At 45.2% G+C, this 24,281-nt stretch overlaps 1 protein-coding gene across 3 annotated transcripts in view; it reads right to left on the bottom strand.

The window, feature by feature from the left end:
* The window catches only part of CFAP61 (cilia and flagella associated protein 61), an 844,658-nt gene that overhangs the window by 200,561 nt on the left and 619,816 nt on the right, over positions 1-24,281 (bottom strand). For all 3 annotated transcript variants that reach the window (XM_063918168.1, XM_063918169.1, XM_063918170.1), the window contains 2 exons: positions 24,023-24,114; positions 21,328-21,533 (listed from right to left, as the gene is read on the bottom strand). In XM_063918168.1, coding sequence (XP_063774238.1) covers positions 21,328-21,533; positions 24,023-24,114 — 298 coding nt within the window. The remainder of the gene's footprint in view (positions 1-21,327; positions 21,534-24,022; positions 24,115-24,281) is intronic.

Raw genomic sequence — 24,281 nt, 5'->3', positions numbered from 1 at the left:
CATGAGTAGCTGGGTAATGCATGTTATCACGTCTAGCTATTCACTTGTAAGTAGCACTTACAATCCTTGTCCTAGGGAGGTTCAGGCTGATGACACTGGTGACCACAAAAGAGAGTCTTACACAAAAACTGCCTCTCTTTTTTTCACCTCTTTGTTAAAGATTTCTTAGAAACATAAAATGATTTCAAAGTGTTTTCTTCTGCCTTTTGCCACTTAGCTCCAGACTCTATTTTAATTTATAATGTCTTTCCAGATCATGGCTTGCTATGCATCTATAAAGCCTTAAAGACATGGTTCTTTTACACTGGGAGGGGGCATCCAGTCAGAGGGAAAGAGCACAAAAATATCTGTAATCAAGTCAAGAGCCGGTATCATGTGCACGTGCTAAAAAATGGGGCGTAACCTAACTGGCACAAGGCCACACCTTATTTTTGAGCGCCCGCCTTCGGTATGATGTCTGTAGGAGCATGACCATGTATCACACCCCCAATGTTTCGTTACACTGGGGGCAAGAAACACTGAAACAATCCAGATCCACATGAAATACACTGAAACAAGACAGCCTCCCCCTTTCACTCTGTGCCGCTCAGCCTCCCACCCTTCACTCTGTGCCTCTCAGCATCCTACCTCTCTGTCTTTCAGCCTGTCTCCTGCACTCTGTGCCTCTCAGCATCCCGCCTCTGTGTCTTTCAGCCTGTCCCCTTCACTCTGTGCCTCTCAGCCTCCCATCCTTCACTCTGTGCCTCTCAGCATCCTACCTCTCTGTCTTTCAGCCTGTCTCCTGCACTCTGTGCCTCTCAGCATCCCGCCTCTGTGTCTTTCAGCCTGTCCCCTTCACTCTGTGCCTCTCAGCCTCCCATCCTTCACTCTGTGTCTCTCAGCATCCTACCTCTCTGTCTTTCAGCCTGTCTCCTGCACTCTGTGCCTCTCAGCATCCTACCTCACCCCCTTCAGTCTGTGCCTCACCCCATCACTCAGTGCCACTCAGCATCCCACCCTTCACTCTGTCACTCAGCCTGCTCTCCCTTCACTCTATGCCTCTCTGCCTCCCACCACTTCACTCTGTGTCCCTCAGCATCCTACCTCTCTGTCTTTCAGCCTGTCTCCTGCACTCTGTGCCTCTCAGCATCCTACCTCTGTGTCTCTCAGCCTGCCCCCTTCACTCTGTGACTCTCAACCTGCACCCCCTTCAGTCTGTGCCTCACCCCTTCATTCTGTGCCATTCAGCATTCCACCCTTCACTCTGTGTCTCTGAGCCTGCTCTTCCTTCACTCTGTGTCTCTCAGCCTGCTCTCCCTTCACTCTATGCCTCTCAGCCTCCCACCCTTCACTCTGCGTCTCTCAGCCTGCGTCCCCTTTACTCTATGCCTCTCTGCCTCCCACCCTTCACTCTGTCACTCAGCCTACTTTCTCTTCACTCTATGCCTCTCTGCCTCCCACCCTTCACTCTGTCACTCAGCCTACTTTCCCTTCACTCTATGCCTCTCTGCCTCCCACCCTTCACTCTGTCACTCAGCCTGCTTCCCCTTTACTCTATGCCTCTCTGCCTCCCACCCTTCACTCTGTCACTCAGCCTACTTTCCCTTCACTCTATGCCTCTCTGCCTCCCACCCTTCACTCTGTCACTCAGCCTACTTTCCCTTCACTCTATGCCTCTCTGCCTCCCACCCTTCACTCTGTCACTCAGCCTGCTTCCCCTTTACTCTATGCCTCTCTGCCTCCCACCCTTCACTCTGTCACTCAGCCTACTTTCCCTTCACTCTATGCCTCTCTGCCTCCCACCCTTCACTCTGTCACTCAGCCTACTTTCCCTTCACTCTATGCCTCTCTGCCTCCCACCCTTCACTCTGTCACTCAGCCTGCTTCCCCTTCACTCTATGCCTCTCTGCCTCCCACCCTTCACTCTGTCACTCAGCCTACTTTCCCTTCACTCTATGCCTCTCAGCCTCCCACCCGTCACTTTGTGTCTCTCAGCCTGCTCCTCCTCAGCTATGTGACTCCCAGCTTGCCCCGCCCCCCTTCACTTTGTGTCTCTCAGCCTGCTTCCCATGGGGCCGGCCACCGCAGATACAACAAAGAGGCAAGGAAATGTCCATCCTCCGATGGAGATCCTGGATTCATCCCTCGTCCCCCCCCCCCACACACACAATGGCGGCGACACACCTCCATTTTGGGAAATGGAGGCCATCGCCACCTCCTCCCAGCCCCCAAATTGCATCAGACTGTCAGTCACTGTACATGCTTAGTACCAGTCCAGGACATCATAAAGTACTGATAATTGGTACTTGCGACATGAGACGCACTTCCAACCACATCTGAATAAGGCCCTTAGCAGTGGCGTCACAACGTGGGTGCGGGGGGTGCAGCCCGCACCCGGGTGTCACCCGCCGAGGGGTGACACCAAAATGCCGGCTCCTGCTCAGTGACAGGAGCCGGGTGCTGCACTGTAACATTATGTGCAGCACCTGGCTCCTGTCCCTGTGTAGGAGCCGGCACTGCATTCCGCCTGTGCACGAGAGACTTGCCGCAGCTTCACCCGCCGGCAGCGCCGCACACTCATCGGACATCGGACATAGGTGAGAGACTCAGGAACCCCAGGCTGCAGGCTTAGGAGGGGGGGAGGGGGGGGGATGGGGGAGGAAGGGACAGAGTGGGCAGGTATGAGGGATAGAGGCACTTCCCGGGGGGGCAGCCAACATCTTCTGTTGGCTGCCCCCTGGAGTGCCGAAAACGGGGGTCCGCCCGCGAGGCCACGCCCCCTTATGCTAGGCCACGCCCCCATTTCGCGACCTCCCGCACCGGGTGTCACCAGGGGCAGTGACGCCCCTGGCCCTTAGTAAGGAAGATAAGCAGAATCTTACACAGTGGCTGCTCTAGGAGGATTCTCTGAAATTGTACAGTTTCCAGGTTAGTAGGAAGCTAACAAAGTATGAGGTTTTGTTTGCCGAATGGGTATAGGGTTTTGTTTTCTGTGGGTTTATGGAGATCAGTATTTCCAAACATGAAGGGTGATTTATAAATGTGCAAATATGCAGATGCACAACACAGATGCCTTTTTATTCTTAGGTGACCACGAGTTACAACTTCCACTTCTGCAGGTGACTGCAGACTTTAACACCTTTACATGGCAGCGATATGCAGATTCTGCTCCTAATGATGGGAGGTACCTAGCAAATTGGTTGATCTGTAGTATCATGTCTCAGTAGTATGCCGTATATCACTCTCAATCTAAAAACTACATTTCATGTTGAGAGATGAGCTATTTAAACGTTTCACCTGGTAATGCATAAGCATTCCAGCATTATCCTGTGGTCACCGATTGTTGCAATCCCAGTGAAATGGATTCACTTGAACATGCCCCTTTAATGAGGCAACATGCTGCAGGACAGTAGGAGAGCTTAGGGGGCATATACTGTTCGTACAACACTTTTTTTTAACCTCCAGACAGGAGATCCTGTAGGGGAAATCCATTTTCAACCAGAAAGTGATCATGGGGGTTGTCTGCTTTATTCTGGAGACCCAGAAAACTTCCCAAAATGTGGGCGTCTCCTGGACATTCTGGGAGAGTAGACAAATATGATCCAGATATTTCATGTACATTTTTCAGCTCAGTAATTCAGCCATTGATATATGCATTGATGGCAAACAGGGACATGGCTGCTCTTTATAGGAATGATATGGAGTGAGTAAGACTCATGTAGGTGACGTGTAGTGTATTGTGTGTGATTTCACTCTGCTCTTGCCCAGAAAGTGAGAGAGCATGGTGGGCATATACTGTTCATACTTGCAATTGAACACTCGATCCCAGTTTGCATGTATCAACCCTTACAACTGGGGAGGCGGAACTTGGATGGGAAAGGCTGGCCTCACATAGGCACAGTTCAGCAAAGGTGTGTTCATACAAACATGGCAGACCAGCAATTGCACTAATATATGGCTGTTGGGAGGTGTATAGATGTAAATACACCTAATGATGACTTGTCAGAATATAAGTGCATATGCTGCCAATGTGGAGACAGACTCAACTTAAGATGTGTTTGGCTCTGTATATGGGCGGAAATACGCAATCTGCCCATGCACTTTGTCTTTCAGCAGTCAGCCACCGATACTCAGGTTAGTGAGTGCAGTGGTAACGATTCTTAAAGCCCGTACACACTAGGCGATTAGCTCCAGGAGCAATATCGTCTAGTGTTTCCCCTCCCGTGCCAGGCTGTCGACAGTGTGCATATACACAGTGCAATCTCGCTAGTGATATCGCACAGTGACGTCATGCCGTAGCCGACCCAAACATGCAGCATCTGATGATATCATCATATTGAGCTGCATGTACAGCCGACAGCGGAGGTCGTTAACGACCCCCAGGAGCGCGCTTCAGCCATCGTCAGCAGCATACACACTGGGCGATATTGTAAACGAGACTGCTCAGCAGAGTTTAAATGAGCGATATCGCTTACAAGATCACCTAATGTGTATGGACCTTTAGAGCTACTTGTTGCATTTACAACATCATATTTGGTGGAACATGGTTTGAGTGTGGTCCCTCAACTTCTCGCCAAGAAAATAATTTTACTCCAGATGACTGAACGTGGTGATTTAAGACTCCTGCTTCATAACTATAAACAAGGCACTGGGAAACTGGTATCACTCCATGAAGCCAATCCATCGCAATGGATTAACTACAGTAGGCCTTCATTAGCATAATTAAATGGTTTGTTGATTAGTTATATTATTGATTAAATAGAACGCTCACTGGATTTTGAATGATATGAAACTGTTACTGTTTTGTATAATTTCCTCAATGGGCTGGGGTGCTGGGGATGAATTTGTGGAAAAAATTACAGTTTGGGAGACACAGGTTTACGTCTGTACTGTAGAATTATAGATGCAGCATGCTGCAAGTGTTGTACTCGTAAGAAGGGGTTTAGTATGAAATACCTACAATCAAAATCCCAATGGTCAAAATACAGACAACAATTGACCGACGGTCAAAATATCGACAAGGTCAAAATCCCGAAATGTAAAATACCGACAAGTTCAAAATACCGACATTTAAAATGTTGACAGGCCAACAAGTCGTCATTTTTGTGTGTATATGTCGACATAGGTCGACATAGACACCATATAAGTGTACCGCGTCCCCTCGCATGGCTCGCTGCTCTCACCATGCTTTGGGCACGGTGCCTCGCTGCTTTCGGCACACTACTATATTCCCCCTCCAGGTCCACTGGGATGGTCGGTTTCAATGAAAAAATAATGAAAAATGCATGTCAACTTTTTGACCTGTCGACATTTTAAATGTTGTGTGGCAGGATAGGTACTTTGCCACCTGTAAGCTACACACAGGGTCCTGGGGGTAGGTGGGAAGTGTGGATGGACCAGGTTCCCATCCATTTGGCCAAAACCAGGTCTTATAGGCTTCTTAGCCCAAGAAGCTGCTTCATTAGCCAGCACCTGGGTGCTGGGTTTAAAGCAGAGTCTCTCCCATGAGTCTGGGCTCCTGAAGGCAGTTAGTGTCCAGGTGATAGGCCTGCTAGGGACAGTGGGATCCAGAGGGCTGGGCCACTAGTGTCAGGATGCTGGGACCTGAAGGGTTCCTTATTAAGAGGGAGTGAGGCAGGGCCTAACCTCCCTGGTAGTTTATACTAAAGACAGTGGATCTGTGGCAGAATGATGAACCCCAGGAATCTACCTGGACAGATGGCAATTTGATGACTATTCAAGAGCCCATCCTAGAGCAGGAAGGCTTATCTGAGCTGGAGGTTGATTCTGTTGAGGTCTTGGAAACCCAGGATTCTTCTCCTGTTGACGCGATGTACGTTCAAAAGTTAATCCCTGATTGGACATCACAGGTCCAGAAGCCCCGGTTCTGGATATCCAGTACACATGTGAGACTTTCTCTGACGAATCACAGACAAAAACCGTACCTTTGGAAGTGTCTCGCCCAAGTGAGCTAATCATGGCTGAGCTAGTGGCAATACAGGAGTCTACTTCCGAAGTCATCCAGGAACCTGCTTCTGAAGGAGTTCAACTCATGTATGAGGAGTATTAATAAAAAAGGATTGAGCGCTTGTGTTTTTTTTCAAAATTAACTGATATCATAAAAATGGAAGATGAAAAATTAAAAAGTAAAAGGTAATAAAATAAAACATAAAATTAAATGTACATGGCACCTGTGGAGAAAATGTTTTGGTTAAAACTCAATGTTTACAGCTCCTTTTGGAGTGGGTTTGAAATTGGACAGTCAGGGAATGGTTCAGATGTAACTCGCCCTATCTTACCCTATTCGTACGGAGATGGTGTTGTTCCGTCCCTCCTGTGGCTCCACATGTGTGTTTCCGTCACGATTCCGCTGCGGGGAGCAGGGAATCCTCCTCTCCAATTTCTTTTTATTTTTTGGATGACAATGAATTTTATACCAGCTGGGTTTTTTTTATGTTTTTCCAGAAAGTGATTCGACAGACTGTGTGTGGTTAAGCCTCTCTTTATATTGTACAGATGTTCCGCAAATCTTATTTTTGCCTTTCTTTTCGTCTGTCCCACGTATTGTAAGCCACATGGGCATTCTGCCATATAGATAACTTCTTCTGTATTGCATGATAAGTTGTCTCTGATGGTGTAAGTTGTTCCTGTGGTAGTGGATTTGAATTCTGTTATCGCTGCAGTTGAGAGTTCTTTTGAATTCTTACATGCCTTACATTCTAGGCATCTGTAATATCCCTTTTTGCCTGAAGTAGTTGTTAGTTGACTGTCAGATTGTAGAAAACTTGATGTTAGTTCTTGTTTGAGGTTCTTTGCTCGACGGTATATTATTTGGGGTTGTTCTGTGATTAATGGTTTTAGTGTTTCGTCTAATTGCAAAACATGCTACAACTAGAATCCCCACAAACCCAACAAACCATCTTCAATTTAAGTGACAAATCACTAACAGAATCCCAAGTAAAAATACTACAGAAGGGCTTAAAATTTGCACCGGAATCAAGAATCAACAAGATTGATTTATTCATAGACGTACAAAAATTCACACGAAAGCTATGTCTAAAAAAATTCTTCTCAAAACAAAAAGATAGAGATCAAGACACAGAAAATCAAGTCGAGAACACAGTATTTAAGCCTATATCAACATTCAATCCCACGTTTTGCAAAGGACCACACATTGACACCTTTCAAAGATTACTAGAAAAAGAGATAGAAGCCATCCCTGAGAAGCAAAAAATCAAACAAAATGTATCAAAAGAAGAAAGAACAGCAATCAAAGAACTAAAAGAAGACAGAAGTCTAGTTATCAAGCCGGCGGACAAAGGTGGAGGAGTAGTAATCATGGGACGGACAAAGTATGAACAGGAAGCAAATAGGTTACTATCAGATACCACCACATATGAAAAACTTCCCCAAGATCCAACAAAGAAATATGTTCAGGAACTAAAGGAACACCTAGAAGAAGGCCTTCTGATGGGAGTCATCACCAAAAAAGAATTTGACTTCATTTATCAAGAACATCGAAAAATACCGACCTTTTATTTTCTCCCAAAAATCCATAAAGACTGCATTAATCCACCTGGCCGTCCGATAATATCCGGAATAAAGTCTCTTTCATCTAATCTGTCAAGATACACCGATTCCTTTTTGCAAACAATGGTTACACAACAAAAAAGCTACCTTAAAGACACAACTACCATTCTGCAAAAACTTGAAAACATACAATGGAATGACAACTATATATTGTGTACAACCGATGTAAAATGCCTGTACACCTGCATTGCACACGACCTTTGCTGTCTGCACACAAGACACTACCTCTCAACAAATACTCAATTAACAAACCAAAAAATAAATTTCATCATGGCCAACATTGACTTTGTGCTAACACATAATTATTTTTGTTACGAGGATCAATTTTTCCTTCAAAAGTGTGGTACCGCTATGGGTACGCCCCTGGCACCTAGCTACGCCAACCTGTTCGTCTCCAAATGGGAAGACGATTACATCTGGAGCAATAACATCTACCAAGAACAACTTATATGTTGGCATCGCTATATAGATGATGTCTTTTTCATCTGGGGAGGAACTGAAGACCAATTGGAGCACTTTAAACAATATATCAACTCAAACACAATTAATCTGGAATTCACTACCACTTCAAGCAAAACTGAAGTTGTTTTCTTAGATCTAGAAATATACATTAAGAATAAAACGATTCATACTAGGACTCACTTTAAACCAGTTAATGGTAACACCATCCTTCCCACCACAAGTAACCACCACAGGAACTGTATCGCTAACATTCCCAAAGGACAATTTCAACGATTGAAAAGAAATTGTTCTGATCAGGACACCTATCTGTCACAAAGTAAAGAAATGATGGAGAATTTTATCAAAAAGGGGTACAAGGAAGGAAAATTACAGACACAAATGGACAGAGTACAAAACTTGGAAAGAGCAGAAATGATAAAATACAAAGAGAACCAATAAGATGTCCAACATTTCCTTTATCACACAGTATAACAGCAACACCCAATTAATAGAAAACATGATCAAGAAACACTGGCATGTTTTGAAATTAGACGAAACACTAAAACCATTCATCACAGAACAACCCCAAATAATATACCGTCGAGCAAAGAACCTCAAACAAGAACTAACATCAAGTTTTGTACAATCTGACAGTCAACTAACAACTACTTCAGGCAAAAAGGGATATTACAGATGCCTAGAATGTAAGGCATGTAAGAATTCAAAAGAACTCTCAACTGCAGCGTTTTCAGAATTCAAATCCACTACCACAGGAACAACTTACACCATCAGAGACAACTTATCATGCAATACAGAAGAAGTTATCTATATGGCAGAATGCCCATGTGGCTTACAATACGTGGGACAGACGAAAAGAAAGGCAAAAATAAGATTTGCGGAACATCTGTACAATATAAAGAGAGGCTTAACCACACACAGTCTGTCGAATCACTTTCTGGAAAACATTAAAAAAAAACAGCCATGTACATTTAATTTTATGTTTTATTTTATTACCTTTTACTTTTTAATTTTTCATCTTCCATTTTTATGAAATCAGTTTATTTTGAAAAAAAAACACAAGCGCCAATCATTTTTTATTAAGCTTTTTCCAAATTTTGAGCTGCTAAAACAATACAGTGCGGACCATCAATCGTTTTCCATATCATGTATGAGGAGGATAAAGTGCAAGATTTCGATCTTGGGGTTGTTGCACCCTGGCATGATCCACCACGGGAGGCTCAAGATCCAATTGCTGAACTGGGATAGTTCATAAAGGACACACTAAGTAAGGAGCAAGAACCTGTCTCAGAGGAATCGGTGCAGAGTCCCATTTCTGAGGTTGCTTTACCCAGGGAGAGTTCTCGATATGAGACACGAGAGCTGGAAACTTTGAGGGGAGAGTTCCAAAAGCTGGCCCTAAGTAACAGCCAGCTAAAAGAAGTAGTGAAGGAGATTCCTGAACTACGGAGTTGAATAAGAGACCTGGACTAGAGAATCAAAATGGGTTATGTGCCGGTCATAGAACAGTAAGATTCGGTGCCTAGGGTCAAAGATGGAAGATCGGAGGACGAAGCAGTCACGTTAATGAAGAAAATGTTATCCAAGCTGGAAAGACTGAAGGAAGCACTAAAAGTTCAACAAATGAAAGGACTTTCTGAGACTCGGGACCAATGCCTCACTCTGAGGGAAAAGGTGGGGGCAAAGTTGGACCATGATCTCAGAACAATTAAAGTCAGGGCAGAGACTAGGTGTTACCGGTGCCAAGAGCTTGGCCATAAAAGGTGGAATTGTCTATATAGGCCAAGACCAGTGAGGGCCGGGGTGACTATTAGGCCCAGAGTGAACTTACAAACCTTCCCCAGTCCAGAGTTGGTTAATGTCAGGTGTCACAAACACCCAGAAAGGAATGAAGCGACTTCCTCAGTAGCCAGTAAATCCGAGCCCGATAAGGGAAACATCCCTAAGGGTGGAAAGGTGAAGAGAAGGGGAAGTTTAGTGGGCAACAGGAAGTTGTCCATTAAAACGACCACTTCGGCCACTATGCCAAAGTGGAGGGAAAGGGAAGGTGGCACAGTGGAGTTGGTGCCACCAACCTTTAATAGAAATAGATTCCAAGGCCAGTTAAAAGGGCCTCGGACGTGTACTGGGAAGAGGAACTTGGGACCCAGGTGTATGGGCCCAAGTTATGTCCCAAAGATTTGTCAGCCCCAAATTATTGGTGAAGGTGAAACCTTGCCAATGTCACATGCTGCTTTTCTGAGCCACGAAAAGCTGAGGGAAAGGGTATGTGGCAGGAGAGGTACCTGTAAGCTACACACAGGGTCCTGGGGGTAGGTGGGAAGTGTGGATGGACCAGGTTCCCATCCATTTGGCCAAGACCAGGTCTTATAGGCTTCTTAGCCCAAGAAGCTGCTGCATCAGCCAGCACCTGGGTGCTGGGTTTAAAGCAGAGTCTCTCCCATGAGTCAGGGCTCCTGAAGGCAGTTAGTGTCCAGGTGATAGGCCTGCTAGGGACAGTGGGATCTGGAGGGCTGGGCCACTAGTGTCAGGATGCCAGGACCTGAAGGGTTCCTTATTAAGTAAGAGGGAGTGAGGCAGGACCTAACCTCCCTGGTAGTTTATACTAAAGACAGTGGTCTTTGATTTATGTATATCTTTGTTTTTGAGCTACCTGAATAAAAGGTATTTGTTGTTTTTGCACAAGCCTGGAGTCGGTCGCTGGTGGAATTTTTCTAGCAGAGCACATTCTAGCAAGACTCCTGTTACAGTTGGTATTTTGACCTTGTCTGTATTTTAAATGTCGGTACTTTGACCATGACGGTATTTTGACCGTCGGTCAATGGTTGCATTTTGGCCGTCGGGATTTTGATTGTAGGTAAATTGATCGCATCCCCTTAAGAAGTCATTCTACAGATTCCATATACCAAATATTGGGCCTAATTAAGACCTGATCGTAGCAGCAAATTTGTTAGCAGATGGGCAGAGCCATGTCCACTGCAGGGGGGGGGGGGGGGGGGGGTATGGGACACAGGTATAACATTTGCAGGGAGTTAGATTTGGGTGGGTTATTTTGTTTCTGTGCAGGGTAAATACGGGCTGCTTTATTTTTACACTGCAATTTAGATTTCAGTTTGAACACACCCCACCTAAATCCAACTCTGCCCCCCCCCCCCCCCACCCTTGCAGTGCACATGGTTTTGCCCATCTGCTAACAAATGTGCTGCTACGATCAGGTCTGAATTAGGCCCATTGACCCCTAACTCCTTTTTTTCTTTCCAGTACCTTTCTGGCATGATAGATAGGCTGATTTTGTATATAACGCCTATAACAGTGACCATGGATAGCAAAATAAAGACACTTGTGCAATGTGACATGACAAGTAATTCCCCGCCCTGGGCCTGAGTTAGATGTGGTTGGAGTTGCTGCTTACATGGAAGCAGCAAAGATAGCACTGATATAGCAATGCAGCAGGGAGCGTTACGCCTCCTACATGCATTACTGATTCGAGCTGTACCCTAGGACGCAGCATCGGATTATCTGCGACACTATCGGTCAGCATGGGGTCGTGCACGCTGGCAATCCCAGGTCCTAACAAAAGGCCAGAAAATCTCTGTGACCGACGTTACAGACCCGTACCGCACATGCGCAGTACAGGTCCGGCGCATGTGCACAGTACTGAACATCAGCACTTTGTGGCATGCGCCACTTCTCCATCAAGACCTAAATCAGGCCCCCTGTGCCGCCTCGTAATGCCCCTCACCCCTAGAACATGTAAGATCATGACGCCACAAAGATGGTTGGGAGTAGCATCCTCCGGGTGCAGGGTGCAGTTCCAAGCACCGCACAAGCCATAGAAGAGTTCCAATAAGGCAGTGGTGGTACTGCTCGTCAGCTTTGTGACCTGGGTGGTAGAACCAATGTTGAACTGGGGCATTAAGGGCCCACCGGGGAAATGCTGTGGTAGGGGCCCATACTTAGTGGTTTGGCTAGGCTCCACAGAGGGTGTGACCAGCCACCACATTGGTTTGTCTAACCATTAGATCTGAGCCCTTGATAAATATAACTAGTAAATACTGCTAGTGCATGCATGATAATGCACCACATTAATCACAGCAATGCACTGTAGAATCTACACCATAGTCCTATGAATTATTAGGCAAAATATGTATAATGTTTAATTCAATTGCACTGTTAGTCTGAGACCTAATCCCTAAAGGAGGAGGTTTGCGACAGGCAGTGTGGCCCATCGGGGGTCTCCCCTGTGCCCCTATGGGCCAGTCAAAAACTGGGTAGCACCAGTCGCACATCCCTCCCTACAGCACTGTTGGAAGCAATTTTCAGTAGGTAATATTTTTAGCTTTGCTTTGTAGCATAATATTTAGCAGAGTTAAATGGAAAAAATTACATTAAGAACAAGTTCTGTGACCATACGATGGCTAATGTAGCATACCAAGACCCGTCTAGACAGTACAGTTCACAATGGACTTAGATGCCCTCATCGACAACAAAGTATCCCTCTAAAATATAACTACACTTGGGCATCTTTGGGTCTCGCAACGTACAAGTACACAAGAATGGGAATATTTTCAATGCTGAAAGCTATTGCTCTTGTCTGTGTAAGACAGTGCTTTTAACCATGATGCATTCAGGTGAAAATGGAAAGGAAAATACTTTCGAAATACAACTTTTTTTCCTGAAGCATTTCCCCTTTTGATTGAGGCTGAAACAACAAAATCAATGCATCCAAAGAATTGTTCTGTTTTTCTGTTTCATATAAGTAGGAATCGTATATGTTTTATTTGGAGAAAATGTACAAGTACACAAAGCGCCAAAAGTAATGTCACAGAGTCTATTAGTATGAATTATACCAGATACATAGTACAGAGAAAGCAATGAAATGTACTCAGGGATATGGTTCAGTACTGTCTGTGCTTTCTCCAGTTTACCAAAGAAGCTGCCTGTTTCTAGAACCACACTCTAGTGTTCCATAGGGACAGCTTTTGAAGCAACAGGTTCCTATTTAAAAAAAAACAAAAAAAAACTGTCCCTGGCTTCAAATCTTATTATATAGCCGCAAGACTCAGTGCATATTATGGACCCAACCTAAATCAGAGAGGGTGTAAGTGATGATTAAGTCGGGCCTGCTAAAACTACATTCGATTTCATCTCTGTTATGGTTCCCCCGCCTGTCACAACCTTAGGCATTTTTGAACCATCCTCTCATCTCAGGCACATTAGATATATGGGATTTTGTAAATCGTCGCTGCCATATTGCTCCATACCCAAGCCCAATAATTCCCTTTTCTCTTACAGCCTAGGGGATACTTATTACCATGGGGTATAGACAGGTCCACTAGGATCCATCGGCACTATAAAAGTTTGATTGTGTGTGCTGGCTCCTCCCTCTATGCAGACTCAGTTTAGTTTAGAAACTGTGCCCGTAGGAGCCGGTCACGTCTCTGGAAGCTCCTGAAGAGTTTTCTACATTTATTTTTAAAGTTTGTTATTTTCAGGCAGGACTGGATGGCACCAGCCTGCCTGCTTCGTGGGACTTAGGGGGACAATGGCCAAACCCCACTAAGTGTTAATGGTCCCGTTCCCCACTGACAGGAAACTAGCTCCTGAGGGAACTATTCGCAAGCCCCACCACGGCGAGCGTACATTCCCACAGCACGCTTCCACCCCTAACAGAGCCAGAAGAATGAAGAGTGGTAAGTACTAAGCCGGCGTCCTGGTTAGCGGGTCGCCGGCCATTATGGCGGCATGAGGGTACGGAGACACACGGCTTCTACATGGGGCGGACTGAGTCTCCTGACTAAGTACACTGTAGTGTACACAGTAGGAGGGGGAATTCCTAGTGTCTCTGGATGTCAAGGATGCGTACCTTCACATTCCGATCTGGCCGTCTCATCAGGCTTATCTACGGTTTGCACTGCAGGACTGCCACTACCAGTTTCAGGCCCTGCCATTTGGTCTCTCCACGGCACCGAGGGTGTTCACCAAAGTGATGGCAGAGGTGATGATGCTGCTCCGCAGACAGGGAGTGAACATAGTTCCGTACTTGGATGATCTTCTGATAAAGGCACCGTCCAGGCAACAGCTGTTGGAGAACACTGGCCTCTCAACCAGACTACTCCTGGATCATGGGTGGATTCTGAACCTGCCAAAATCTCACCTAGAAGCAACGCAGAGGCTTCAGTTCCTGGGAATGCTACTGGACACAGAGTCTCAGAAAGTATTCCTTCCCTTGGAAAAGGCAATGTAATCCAGTCGATGGTCTGTGCCGTCTTGAAGCCAACCTGAATCTCAGTGCATCTCTGCATACACCTTCTGGGGAAAATGGTGGCTTCTTACGAAGCAATTCAGTACGGAAGGTTTCATGCAAGGCCTTTCCAGCTGGATTTGTTGGACAAATGATCCGGATTGCATCTTCACATGCACCAGAGAATTCATCTGTCACCAAAAGCCAGGATCTCCCTCCTGTGGTGGCTACAGACGCAAGCCTCAGAGGTTGGGAAACAGTCACCCAGGCAGTGCAGTTTCAGGGAAGATGGTCAAGTCAGGAAGTCGTCCTTCCAATAAACATCCTGGAACTCAGGGCTATCTACAATGCCCTTCTGCAGGCCTCATCTTTTCTTCAGAATCAGGCCATTCAAGTCCAGTTGGACAATGTGACGGTGGTGTTGTACATAAACCGACAGGGCAGAGCCACAATGTCAGCGGTATCAAGAATTCTCCTCTAGGCGGTAAGACACTCCGTGGCGTTGTCAGCGATCTTCATACCGGGAGTAGACAACTGGGAAGCAGACTTCCTCAGCAGACACGATCTGCACCCGGGGGAATCGGGCCTCCACTCAGAGGTGTTTCGGTGGTTAACACGTCAGTGAGGGTATCCACAAATCGACATGATGGCCTCTCAGCTCAACACGAAGCTCAAGCGGTATTGTTCCAGGTCGAGGGACCCACAGGCAGTAGCAGTAGACGCCCTGACAACTCCGTGGGTTTACCAGCTGGTGTACTTGTTTCCTCCCATACCTCTGAATCCAAGAATTTTAAAAAGAATAAGAAGGTAAAAGGTTCAAGCAATCCTCATTGCTCTAGACTGGCCACGAAGGGCCTGGTATGCGGATCTTCTCGCGAGATGCTGATCGAAGATCCGTGGCTTCTGCCTCATCGAGAGGATCTTCTGCAGCAGGGCCAGTTCGTCTATCAAGACTTACCACGGCTACGTTTAATGGCATGGAAGTTGAACGGTTGATTCTAGCCAGGAGAGGGATTCCTGACAAGGTCATCCTGACTATGATCCAAGCCAGAAATGGGGTAACGTCTAAACATTACAATCGTATTACGAAGAAATATGTCTCTTGGTGTGACAGCAGACAATATTCTGCGGTGGAATTTCATCTGGACCGTATTCTGCTTTTTCTGCAGTCAGGAGTTGATGTGGGCCTATGCCTAGGCTCCATTAAAGTTCAGATTTCGGCCTTGTCTATTTTCTTTCAGAAACAATTGTCTTCTATCCCTGAAGTCCAGATGTTCTTAAAAGGTGTTCTGCATTTACAGCCTCCCTTTGTGCCTCCTACGGCACCTTGGGATCTCAATTTGATACTGCAGTTCCTTCAATCGGACTGGCTTGAACCATTGCAGGAGGTAGACGTAAAGTATCTTACGTGGAAGACCGTCACACTGTTGGCCTTGGCTTCAGCAAGATGTGTGTCGGATCTGGGGGCGTTGTATTACAAGAGCCCCTACTTAATTTTCCATGAGGACAGAGCTGAACTAGGGCCTGTCTGCAATTTCCTACGGTGGTGTCCGCGTTTCACATCAACCAACCGATTGTGGTTCCAGCTGTTACGGACGCCTCTGCTACTTCAAAATCTTTGGATGTCGTAAGGGCTTTGAAGGTCTATGGGGGGTAATTCCGAGTTGATCGCAGCAACAAATTTGTTAGCAGTTGGGCAAAACCATTTGCACTGCAGGTGTGGCAGATATAACATTTGCAGAGAGAGTTAGATTTGGGTGGGGTGTGTTCAAACTGAAATCTAAATTGCAGTGTAAAAATAAAGCAGCCAGTATTTACCCTGCACAGAAACAAAATAACCCACCCAAATATAACTCTCTCTGCAAATGTTATATCTGCCCCCCCTGCAGTGCACATGGTTTTGCCCAACTGCTAACAAATTTGCTGCTGCGATCAACTTAGAATTACCCCTATGTGGAGAGAACAGCTCGTCACAGGAAATCGGACTCGCTGTTCGTTCTTTATGATCCCAATAAAATTTGGTGTACTGCTTCGAAGCAGTCCATTGCACGCTGTATCAGGCTCACTATCCAGCATGCTTATTCCACGGCAGGTTTGCCGATTCCGAAATCAGTTCAAGCCCACTCTATTAGGTCAGTGGGTTCCTCTTGGGCAGCTGCCCGGGGTGTCTCGGCTTTACAGCTCTGCCGAGCAGCTACTTGGTCTGGTTCGAACATGTTTGCTAAGTTTTACAAGTTCGATACTTTGGCCTCTGAGGACCTTCAGTTTGGTCAATCAGTTCTGCAGGAACCTCAGCACTCTCCCACCCGGTTTGGGAGCTTTGGTACTTCCCCATGGTACTAAATGGATTCCCAGTATCCCCTAGGACGTAAGAGAAAATAGGATTTTAATTACCTACCGGTAAATCCTTTTCTCGTAGTCCATAAGGGATACTGGGCGCCCGCACGGTGCTTCGTTCTTCCTGCTCTTTTACTTCATTCAGTAATGTTGTTTGGTTCAGCTGTTGCTGTCCCTATTTGCAAGTTTGGTTAGCATGGCTTTCCTCTTGTTCTGGTTGTGCTGGTTTGAATTCTCACCACTTTCCTTTTCTATATCCTTCTCTCAAAGTATGTTTGTCTCGCCGGGCAGTTTCCTAGACTGAGCCTGGTAGGAGGGGCATAGAGGGAGGAGCCAGCACACACAATCAAACTTCTATAGTGCCCATGGCTCCTAGTGGACCCGTCTATACCCCATGGTACTAAATGGATTCCCAGTATCCCCTGTGGACTACGAAAAAAGGATTTACCAGTAGGTAATTAAAATCATATTATTTCACAATCTCAGCTTTCAACCAGGGTTTAACACGGCTACTTCAAACTCTGACTGGCAGACTAATAACATTCTTTGGTTAAATTATATCACTCATGAATTAGTATTTCCCACATTTCTAGATATCCAATCTAAACTTTCCATTTCTTATAAGTTCTTTTGTTTTCAACATTACATTTTTATTGATTATATACAAAAATATAATGGTTTTACAGAAAAGAAAGGTCAACAAGGGGAATAAAAAAGTAGAGTAGAGAAGACAGGTCATCTACAGGCTTCAAATAAACATAACAAAGAAGGCAGTGAAAGGTAAAATCAAGTGTGGGGAAATAAATCTGCTAAGGCACAACACCCAAGTGCATCCAGTATAAAATATGAAGGTGAGGTAATTATCTATCTAGAGCATTAAGGCATACAGTTCTGCTAGGTAGAGTAAATTCAAAATCAGTTGGGAGCTTAAGATCCCACGCTTTTACAGTATCCAAAACTGCTGTAGGGATGCATTTTGGGCGTAGCTGATTAGGTAACCAGAGACAGTCAGGTAGAGGAAAACCATAAATGAGGAAACACTCCAGAGCTACCCAAGGTTTAAAGAGGGGAGGGAGGGACCAGTCACTTAATTGAGAAAGCAAAGCCACCTCATGGTACCTAGTCAGGTCAGGAAGAGTGAAGCCTCCTGCTTTTTAGTGCTCTGGGCTGTGCACCAGTATAATAGAGGACTGATAAATTAATTTCTGCCCTGGCAGTCTAGTGTGTGCTCTCCGTCTGGCGTCCTGTGTGAAATGGCGCCCAAATCACCATTGGAGGGAGTTATGTAGAAACCAAAACCTGTGAGATCTGATGCCAGGATGATGACGTTTGCCTTGATTTGGAACATGAGTCTGGCTGGAAAACTGGAGCCATGGCTCGAATTCCCTCAGATCCTGGATGTTCGGGTGGACTCGGTTCCCGGAGAACCAGTGATCACGCTGAGCCAAAATAGAAGTGGGTCCCAGGGACCCCTCACTTTTAAAAATTGGGGTCCTACTTGTCCTTTTCTGGGTCCCATCGGAATGGAGGTTCTTATAAATGATTCAAATATGAAAACACACACCTTGATTTGGACACTACAAAAGTGTTGCAAGGGGGAGGAGGGGGTGACAATGCTGCTGGGCTGTGTAGCATACAGGACACTGAACCAGAGCTGTAACTAGACATTTTGGTGCCCTTTGGCAGAAAGTGAAATGGTGCTCCCCCTCCCATATTGTAAAGCATGGACAGTGCACGCCGAAGGCGCGCATAAAAAATGTAGGGGTCTGGCTTTGTGGGGAAGGGGCTTGGCACCATAATAGTACCAATTCACATTACACCACCGCTTATACACATTGCACCAGGTAGAACTACCTATACACAATGCAGAGCACATTATACACATTGCACCAGGTAGAACCACCTATACACACTGAGCCAGGCAGAGCACATTATACACATTGCACCAGGTAGAGTAAGTTAAACACTTGCACCAGGTACAGCACATTTATACACATTGTACCAGGTAGAGCACGTTATACACTTTGCGCCAGGCAGAGCACATTATACACATTGCACCAGGTAGAGCACGTTATACACATTGCACCAGGTAGAGCACATTTATACACATTGCGCCAGGCACAGCACGTTATGCACATTGCGCCAGGCACAGCACGTTATACACATTGCGCCAGGCACAGCACGTTATACACATTGCGCCAGGCACAGCATGATATACACATTGCGCCAGGCAGAGCACGCTATACACATTGCGCCAGACAGAGCACGTTATACAGTTTGCGCCAGGCAGAGTACATTATACACTTTGCGCCAGGCAGAGAACATTATACACTTTGCACCAGGCAGAGCACATTATACACATTGCACCAGGTAGAAGCACCTATACACACTGAGCCAGGCAGAGCACGTTATACACTTTGCGCCAGGTAGAGCACATTATACACATTGCGCCAGGTAGAGTTTTTGGTGTGTGTATAATGGACACTGAGGAGGTATGGGCAGAGTGTATGATGGGCACTGCCCCATCCCCCCATATTTGCATCATTAGCTGCCAACACTCTCCTCCCTCCGACACACATATGCTCCCTCTGTTAACTTACTTAATCCCCCAGGGAGTGCAGCCATATGCAGCCAGAGAGACACAGTCTTCTTCAATGATGGCGCTGTGCTGGCTAGTGTGCAGCCACAGTCACAATACAGCACGCCCCGACGCCTGCTGGCAGCTGCTTCTTATTGTAGTTTGGAGCAGCACAGCGAGCACGCTGGCGGGCGGGGAGTAGTGACGTCTCAGCCGCACTTGAATGGGGAGACATTGCTGGCAGCGCGATTGGACTGGGAGAAGCTGCGGGCAGCGCGATTGGACAGGGAGACAGCGCGTCCCACGGGACCCGCTCATTTAAAAAAAAGAGTCCCCCTCTGCTTGTAGCGTGTAAAAATGCACTATAGCGCGTATTTTGCGATCACTGAGAACTGAGCCCAGTCATCTCTAATTTGTACCAAACACTTGAGGGCCTGATTCAGATTTGTACGGTACTGCACAGCCGCAGGGAAGCGGCTATGCAATACCATACAAGTAAAATGTAAATGTAGCAGGAGTTGCCTGCAGGAAATAGACTCCTACCTGCCTGCATCTGCGATCCGAGTACTGCATCCAAAGATGGTCGCAGCCCTTGGCAGTCTGCATAAGCTGAAGTTTACTCAGATTGGCCATGAGAACTGGTCAGCCGTGTCTGTGACCAACAACGCCAATAAAACGGGAGCAACACGCCATGTTTTGTAAAACCGTTCTGGCACTGCCCCCGAAACGCTGTAGTATGTCAAGCAAGCTACGGGGGAAACTGTGAACAATCATGACCCGTTGTGCACATGCGCAGAACAAGTCTGTGCATGCACAGTTCCCCCACCATCAGATTTGTACGTAAATCATCAGGTTTGCAGATAAATCCGAATCAGGCCCTGAATAAATAAATAAAAAAACACTCATTCAGGCAACCATAAAGGTACTTACTTGCCTACTCTCCCATCACATGACCCCTGGAATCGTAGGTCACCCTGTTGCTTCCTGCTCACTTTCTAGTGAAATGGGCAGGATTCCTCATCTTGGCCCGACCCACAATGACCAGCAGCACTTGGCCTGCTTCCCTCCCGCATTTAATCAGCTGCTTCTCTTCTCTGAGAAAATGATAACGCTGACAATTATAACCTACTTTTTGTACTTACAGATACTTTAACTTCGATTTCTTTAAACTACTGAAATCAGACTTCTTAGGTAACATTATTTATGAGATAGTTTAATATAGCGATTTTGTTGTGGTTAGCACCTGCTGGAAAGTAATGGATGGTTTTACGCAATGCATCTTTATTTTTGTAACAGGGGTTACAAAATGATGTTCTTCCTGATTATATGTGAAAATGTATTGATTAACATATATACTGTATGGCGTTTACAATCACTCTTTCCTTCAGATGATGTAGACACACTTCTTTAAATATTTTATAAGATCAAATCTGTATTTTATTATTCAATATGCTCAAATATAAGAATGCCTGGAGGACTGGTGCCATTTCTGCCTACCTATTTCAGCACCAGCAAAAAGAAAATATTCAGAGCCAGAAAGACTTGAAAGACCAGCAGACCCGAGCTAATTTCCCATGTGCAAAGGGGATTGTATATGGGAATCTATCAATCTATACCAGGGGTGGCCAACCAGTCAGAGACAAAGAGCCAAGAAATCTTGTTAGGTACATCAAAGAGCCGACTTCGAGCTGAAGGCGCACTTGCAAAAATGGGGTGTGACCTTGTGCCTGCTAGGCCACGCCTCTGGTATAAAATACATTTGAAAAAGCCAGATCCAACATAAAATACAATGAAAAAGCCACTTCTACATCAAATAATTGAAAAAGCCAGATTCGCATAAAATATATTGAAAATCAAGATTCACATAATACACTATGTGTCACTCCAGCCAGCACCCGCCTGTGTCACTCCAGCCAGCTCCCCCAGGTGTATTTGGCTCCCTCAGTTCTCAGTCTACGTAGTGCTGCTGCATGTCTGGCTGGAGTGCAGCGGTTTACAGATCTCTTGTGGTCACGTGACTTTGAGTGTTGGGAGCCACATTTGAATAAAGAAAGAGCCGCATGTGGCTCTAGAGCCACGCGTTGGCCACCACTGATCTATACAGTAGTCAACTCTTTAAATAATGATTTTAGGTACTTACCTGTAGAGGTCTGTGATAAGCCCTTCTTGAAAGCGAGAACACAGATTATTCAGTAGACGTTCATGCTGTCCATATAGACACTTGAAATTTGACTCAGGAAAAGGTTTCAGAGATAGACATGTTATCGACTCCACCATGTTGTACTGATTGATGTGTAGCCGGAAGTAATCACCATTAATTGCTTTGCCAGTTATGATTTCCTGCCCCTAAATGAAAATCAAAACAAAGATATTTAGATTGAAAATCTAAACTAACTCTCTCTCTCTCTCTCTCTGTCTCTCTCTCTCTCTCCTGAGTGCCGCCTTTCGCTTTGCTTCTACATATAGACCCAGTGACCTTTTTTAATGTTAATTGTTTATTCTTAAAACACCAAGGATATCCTATGAGATGAGTTGGAAGTCCAATGGATTTCAGAATTATACCCTCTCACCAAAAATCACCCAAGAAAGGCCCATTGTTCAACTGTTAGTGAAAGTCAGAATCCGTTTACTCTTGATTGCTTACATTACATTTAAAAATGTGTCATATTTTTCACCCCACTTTAGAAGAGATGTAACAGCTTCCTGACAGAAACCTTCAGGGTGACAGGATCTTCAGCAATGGCGGATTAATACGGTACCAAACACCCTACGCATTTCATCCCTTAAAGGAGACTTCTTCAGGGGTATTATCAAAATCATAAATGCATGATAGGAAGAAACAGTACCATATTGAATATATCTCAGAATAGACGTGTCACGCTCTTTGGACCAGCTGTAATTTCTTATCAGCTTACAAACTGTATGTTCTGTCCAAACGTAGCTGTCCTCTTAGCTGCAATTGCCGTTATAATGACTGGTTGGCCACCACTCAGCTAGGTGATTCAGATAGGAAAGAAAAACGATGTGGCTTAACTATAGTGATGTCTCTAGCACATCCCCTAGAAGAGGCCAGTCCCAGAGTGCAATAACTGTAAAACTTAAAACAAGCAGTAACATCCCCCGCTTATTTCCAGGCTTGTAGTTTTGTTACAAAATTGCTATCTGATCTTCAGCTTCCACATCAGCTTCATGTTTTAGATGTCTTGATAAAAGGCCGTCTGAGTACCTCTTTTCCTACCTCACTATTATATGAACAGGTCAGGAAGAGATTACATCTTACTGCTATGACTACGGGTATGGCTAAGTGGAGGGACTCTACTTCTGGTCTCCCCTTGCAAACCATTGTTAAAGCTTCTGTTATTTTGAATAAACAATTGATTTCTTCTTCATTCGCAGAAATGCAATATAAGATCCTTCATAGGGCGTATTATACTCCAAAGCTTAGACTAATTACGGGAGTAGCGGATAACTCAAATTGTTTTAAATGCCGGCACCCAGATGCCGATATACTCCACTGCATATGGTCTTGTCCTGTGGTCCATTCCTTTGGCTTACTGTTCAATCCTACGTGAATAATACTTTGCATATCCATTTTGTTATTAAGATGCCATGGGCAATGTGGATTTATTATGCCCCATCCATGATTCCCAAGTACACTCCAGGTACTAGATTACTACTAGCGAAAATGGCAGCAGTGGCAAAAAAGACAATTCTATCCCTATGGATCCAATCTGACTCCATCCCATTGTCGCTTATGATACCTAGATTGGCTCATGTTTACAGGATGGAGTGGATTGAATGCTCTTTAGACTTAGACTCTAGAACTCATACATTTTTTGATGTGTGGCTGCCTTATATTCTTACACTGTCTGTTAAAGAAAAAGACTTTATCAGAGGTATAGTACGCCTAACCGCGTGGTACAACCTGTCTACGAAAGTGCGAAGCTCCCCGCCATTCTAGGCTGTTTATCAATACCTGGGATACATACTTCTACCAATAATCCACACTTTATTCTTCTCCCTGCGTAGCTACACTAAGTATATTCATCCCACAAGGTTGTTGTTCTTCTATATTTCCATGATTGTATCTATTTTACTATTGGAGCTATGGCCCTCATTCCGAGTTGTTCGCTCGCTAGCTGTTTTTAGCAGCATTGCACACGCTAGGCCGCCGCCCTCTGGGAGTGTATCTTAGGTTAGCAGAATAGCGAACGAAAGAGTAGCAGAACTGCTAATAAATAATTCTTAGCAGTTTCTGAGTAGCTCCAGACCTACTCACAGATTGCGATCAGCTCAGTCCGTTTAGTTCCTGGTTTGACGTCACAAACATGCCCTGCGTTCGGCCAGCCACTCCCCCGTTTCTCCAGACACTCCCGTGTTTTTCCCTGACACGCCTGCGTTTTTCCGCACACTCCCGGAAAACGCTCAGTTACCACCCAGAAACGCCCCTTTCCTGTCAATCATTCACGATCAGCAGTGCGACTGAAAAGCGCCGCAGGATCCACAGCAAAACTGCTTTAGTTTTTAGTTAAATAACTACGCGCATGCGCCCTGCGTGCCTTGCGCATGCGCATTTTGCAACAAATCTCAGCATAGCGAAAATCGGCAACGAGCGAACAACTCGGAATGACCTCCTATGTTCCTATTTTGTTTCATGTGTTGACCTGTATCTATTCTGGTATTGTTGACATTGCTATTTGTTTACCAATAAACATATTTAAAAAAACAAAAACAAACAAGCAGTAACATGAAAAATACATATGCTTTGATATTCTACAGTTAAAAAAAAAAACAATTACTGATCCAATAAGACTGAGTTTAAGGAAGTAACTTACATAATTGGGTTTCATCATTTGAGCTTGTAAAGGACAAGGAATTGCAGGTTTAGCTACATTTAGGTAGTAAAAACCCCCAGGAACAACACCACCTAATACAAGCAAAAACAATGTATTATTATTATTATTATTATTATTATTATATAGACAAGCTGAAATATGTCCATCTTTCTAGTTCCACATAGTACTGGACTTCGATCACTGCAAACAAATTTACATGTACAAAGCAAAAGGAAAGGTTATAGATATATAGAAAATT

The sequence above is a fragment of the Pseudophryne corroboree genome, chromosome 4 (assembly GCF_028390025.1).
Source record: "Pseudophryne corroboree isolate aPseCor3 chromosome 4, aPseCor3.hap2, whole genome shotgun sequence".
Lineage (NCBI taxonomy): Eukaryota > Metazoa > Chordata > Amphibia > Anura > Myobatrachidae > Pseudophryne > Pseudophryne corroboree.
The sequence above is the reverse complement of the archived record's forward strand: the minus strand, read 5'-3'. Positions and strand labels throughout refer to the sequence as shown.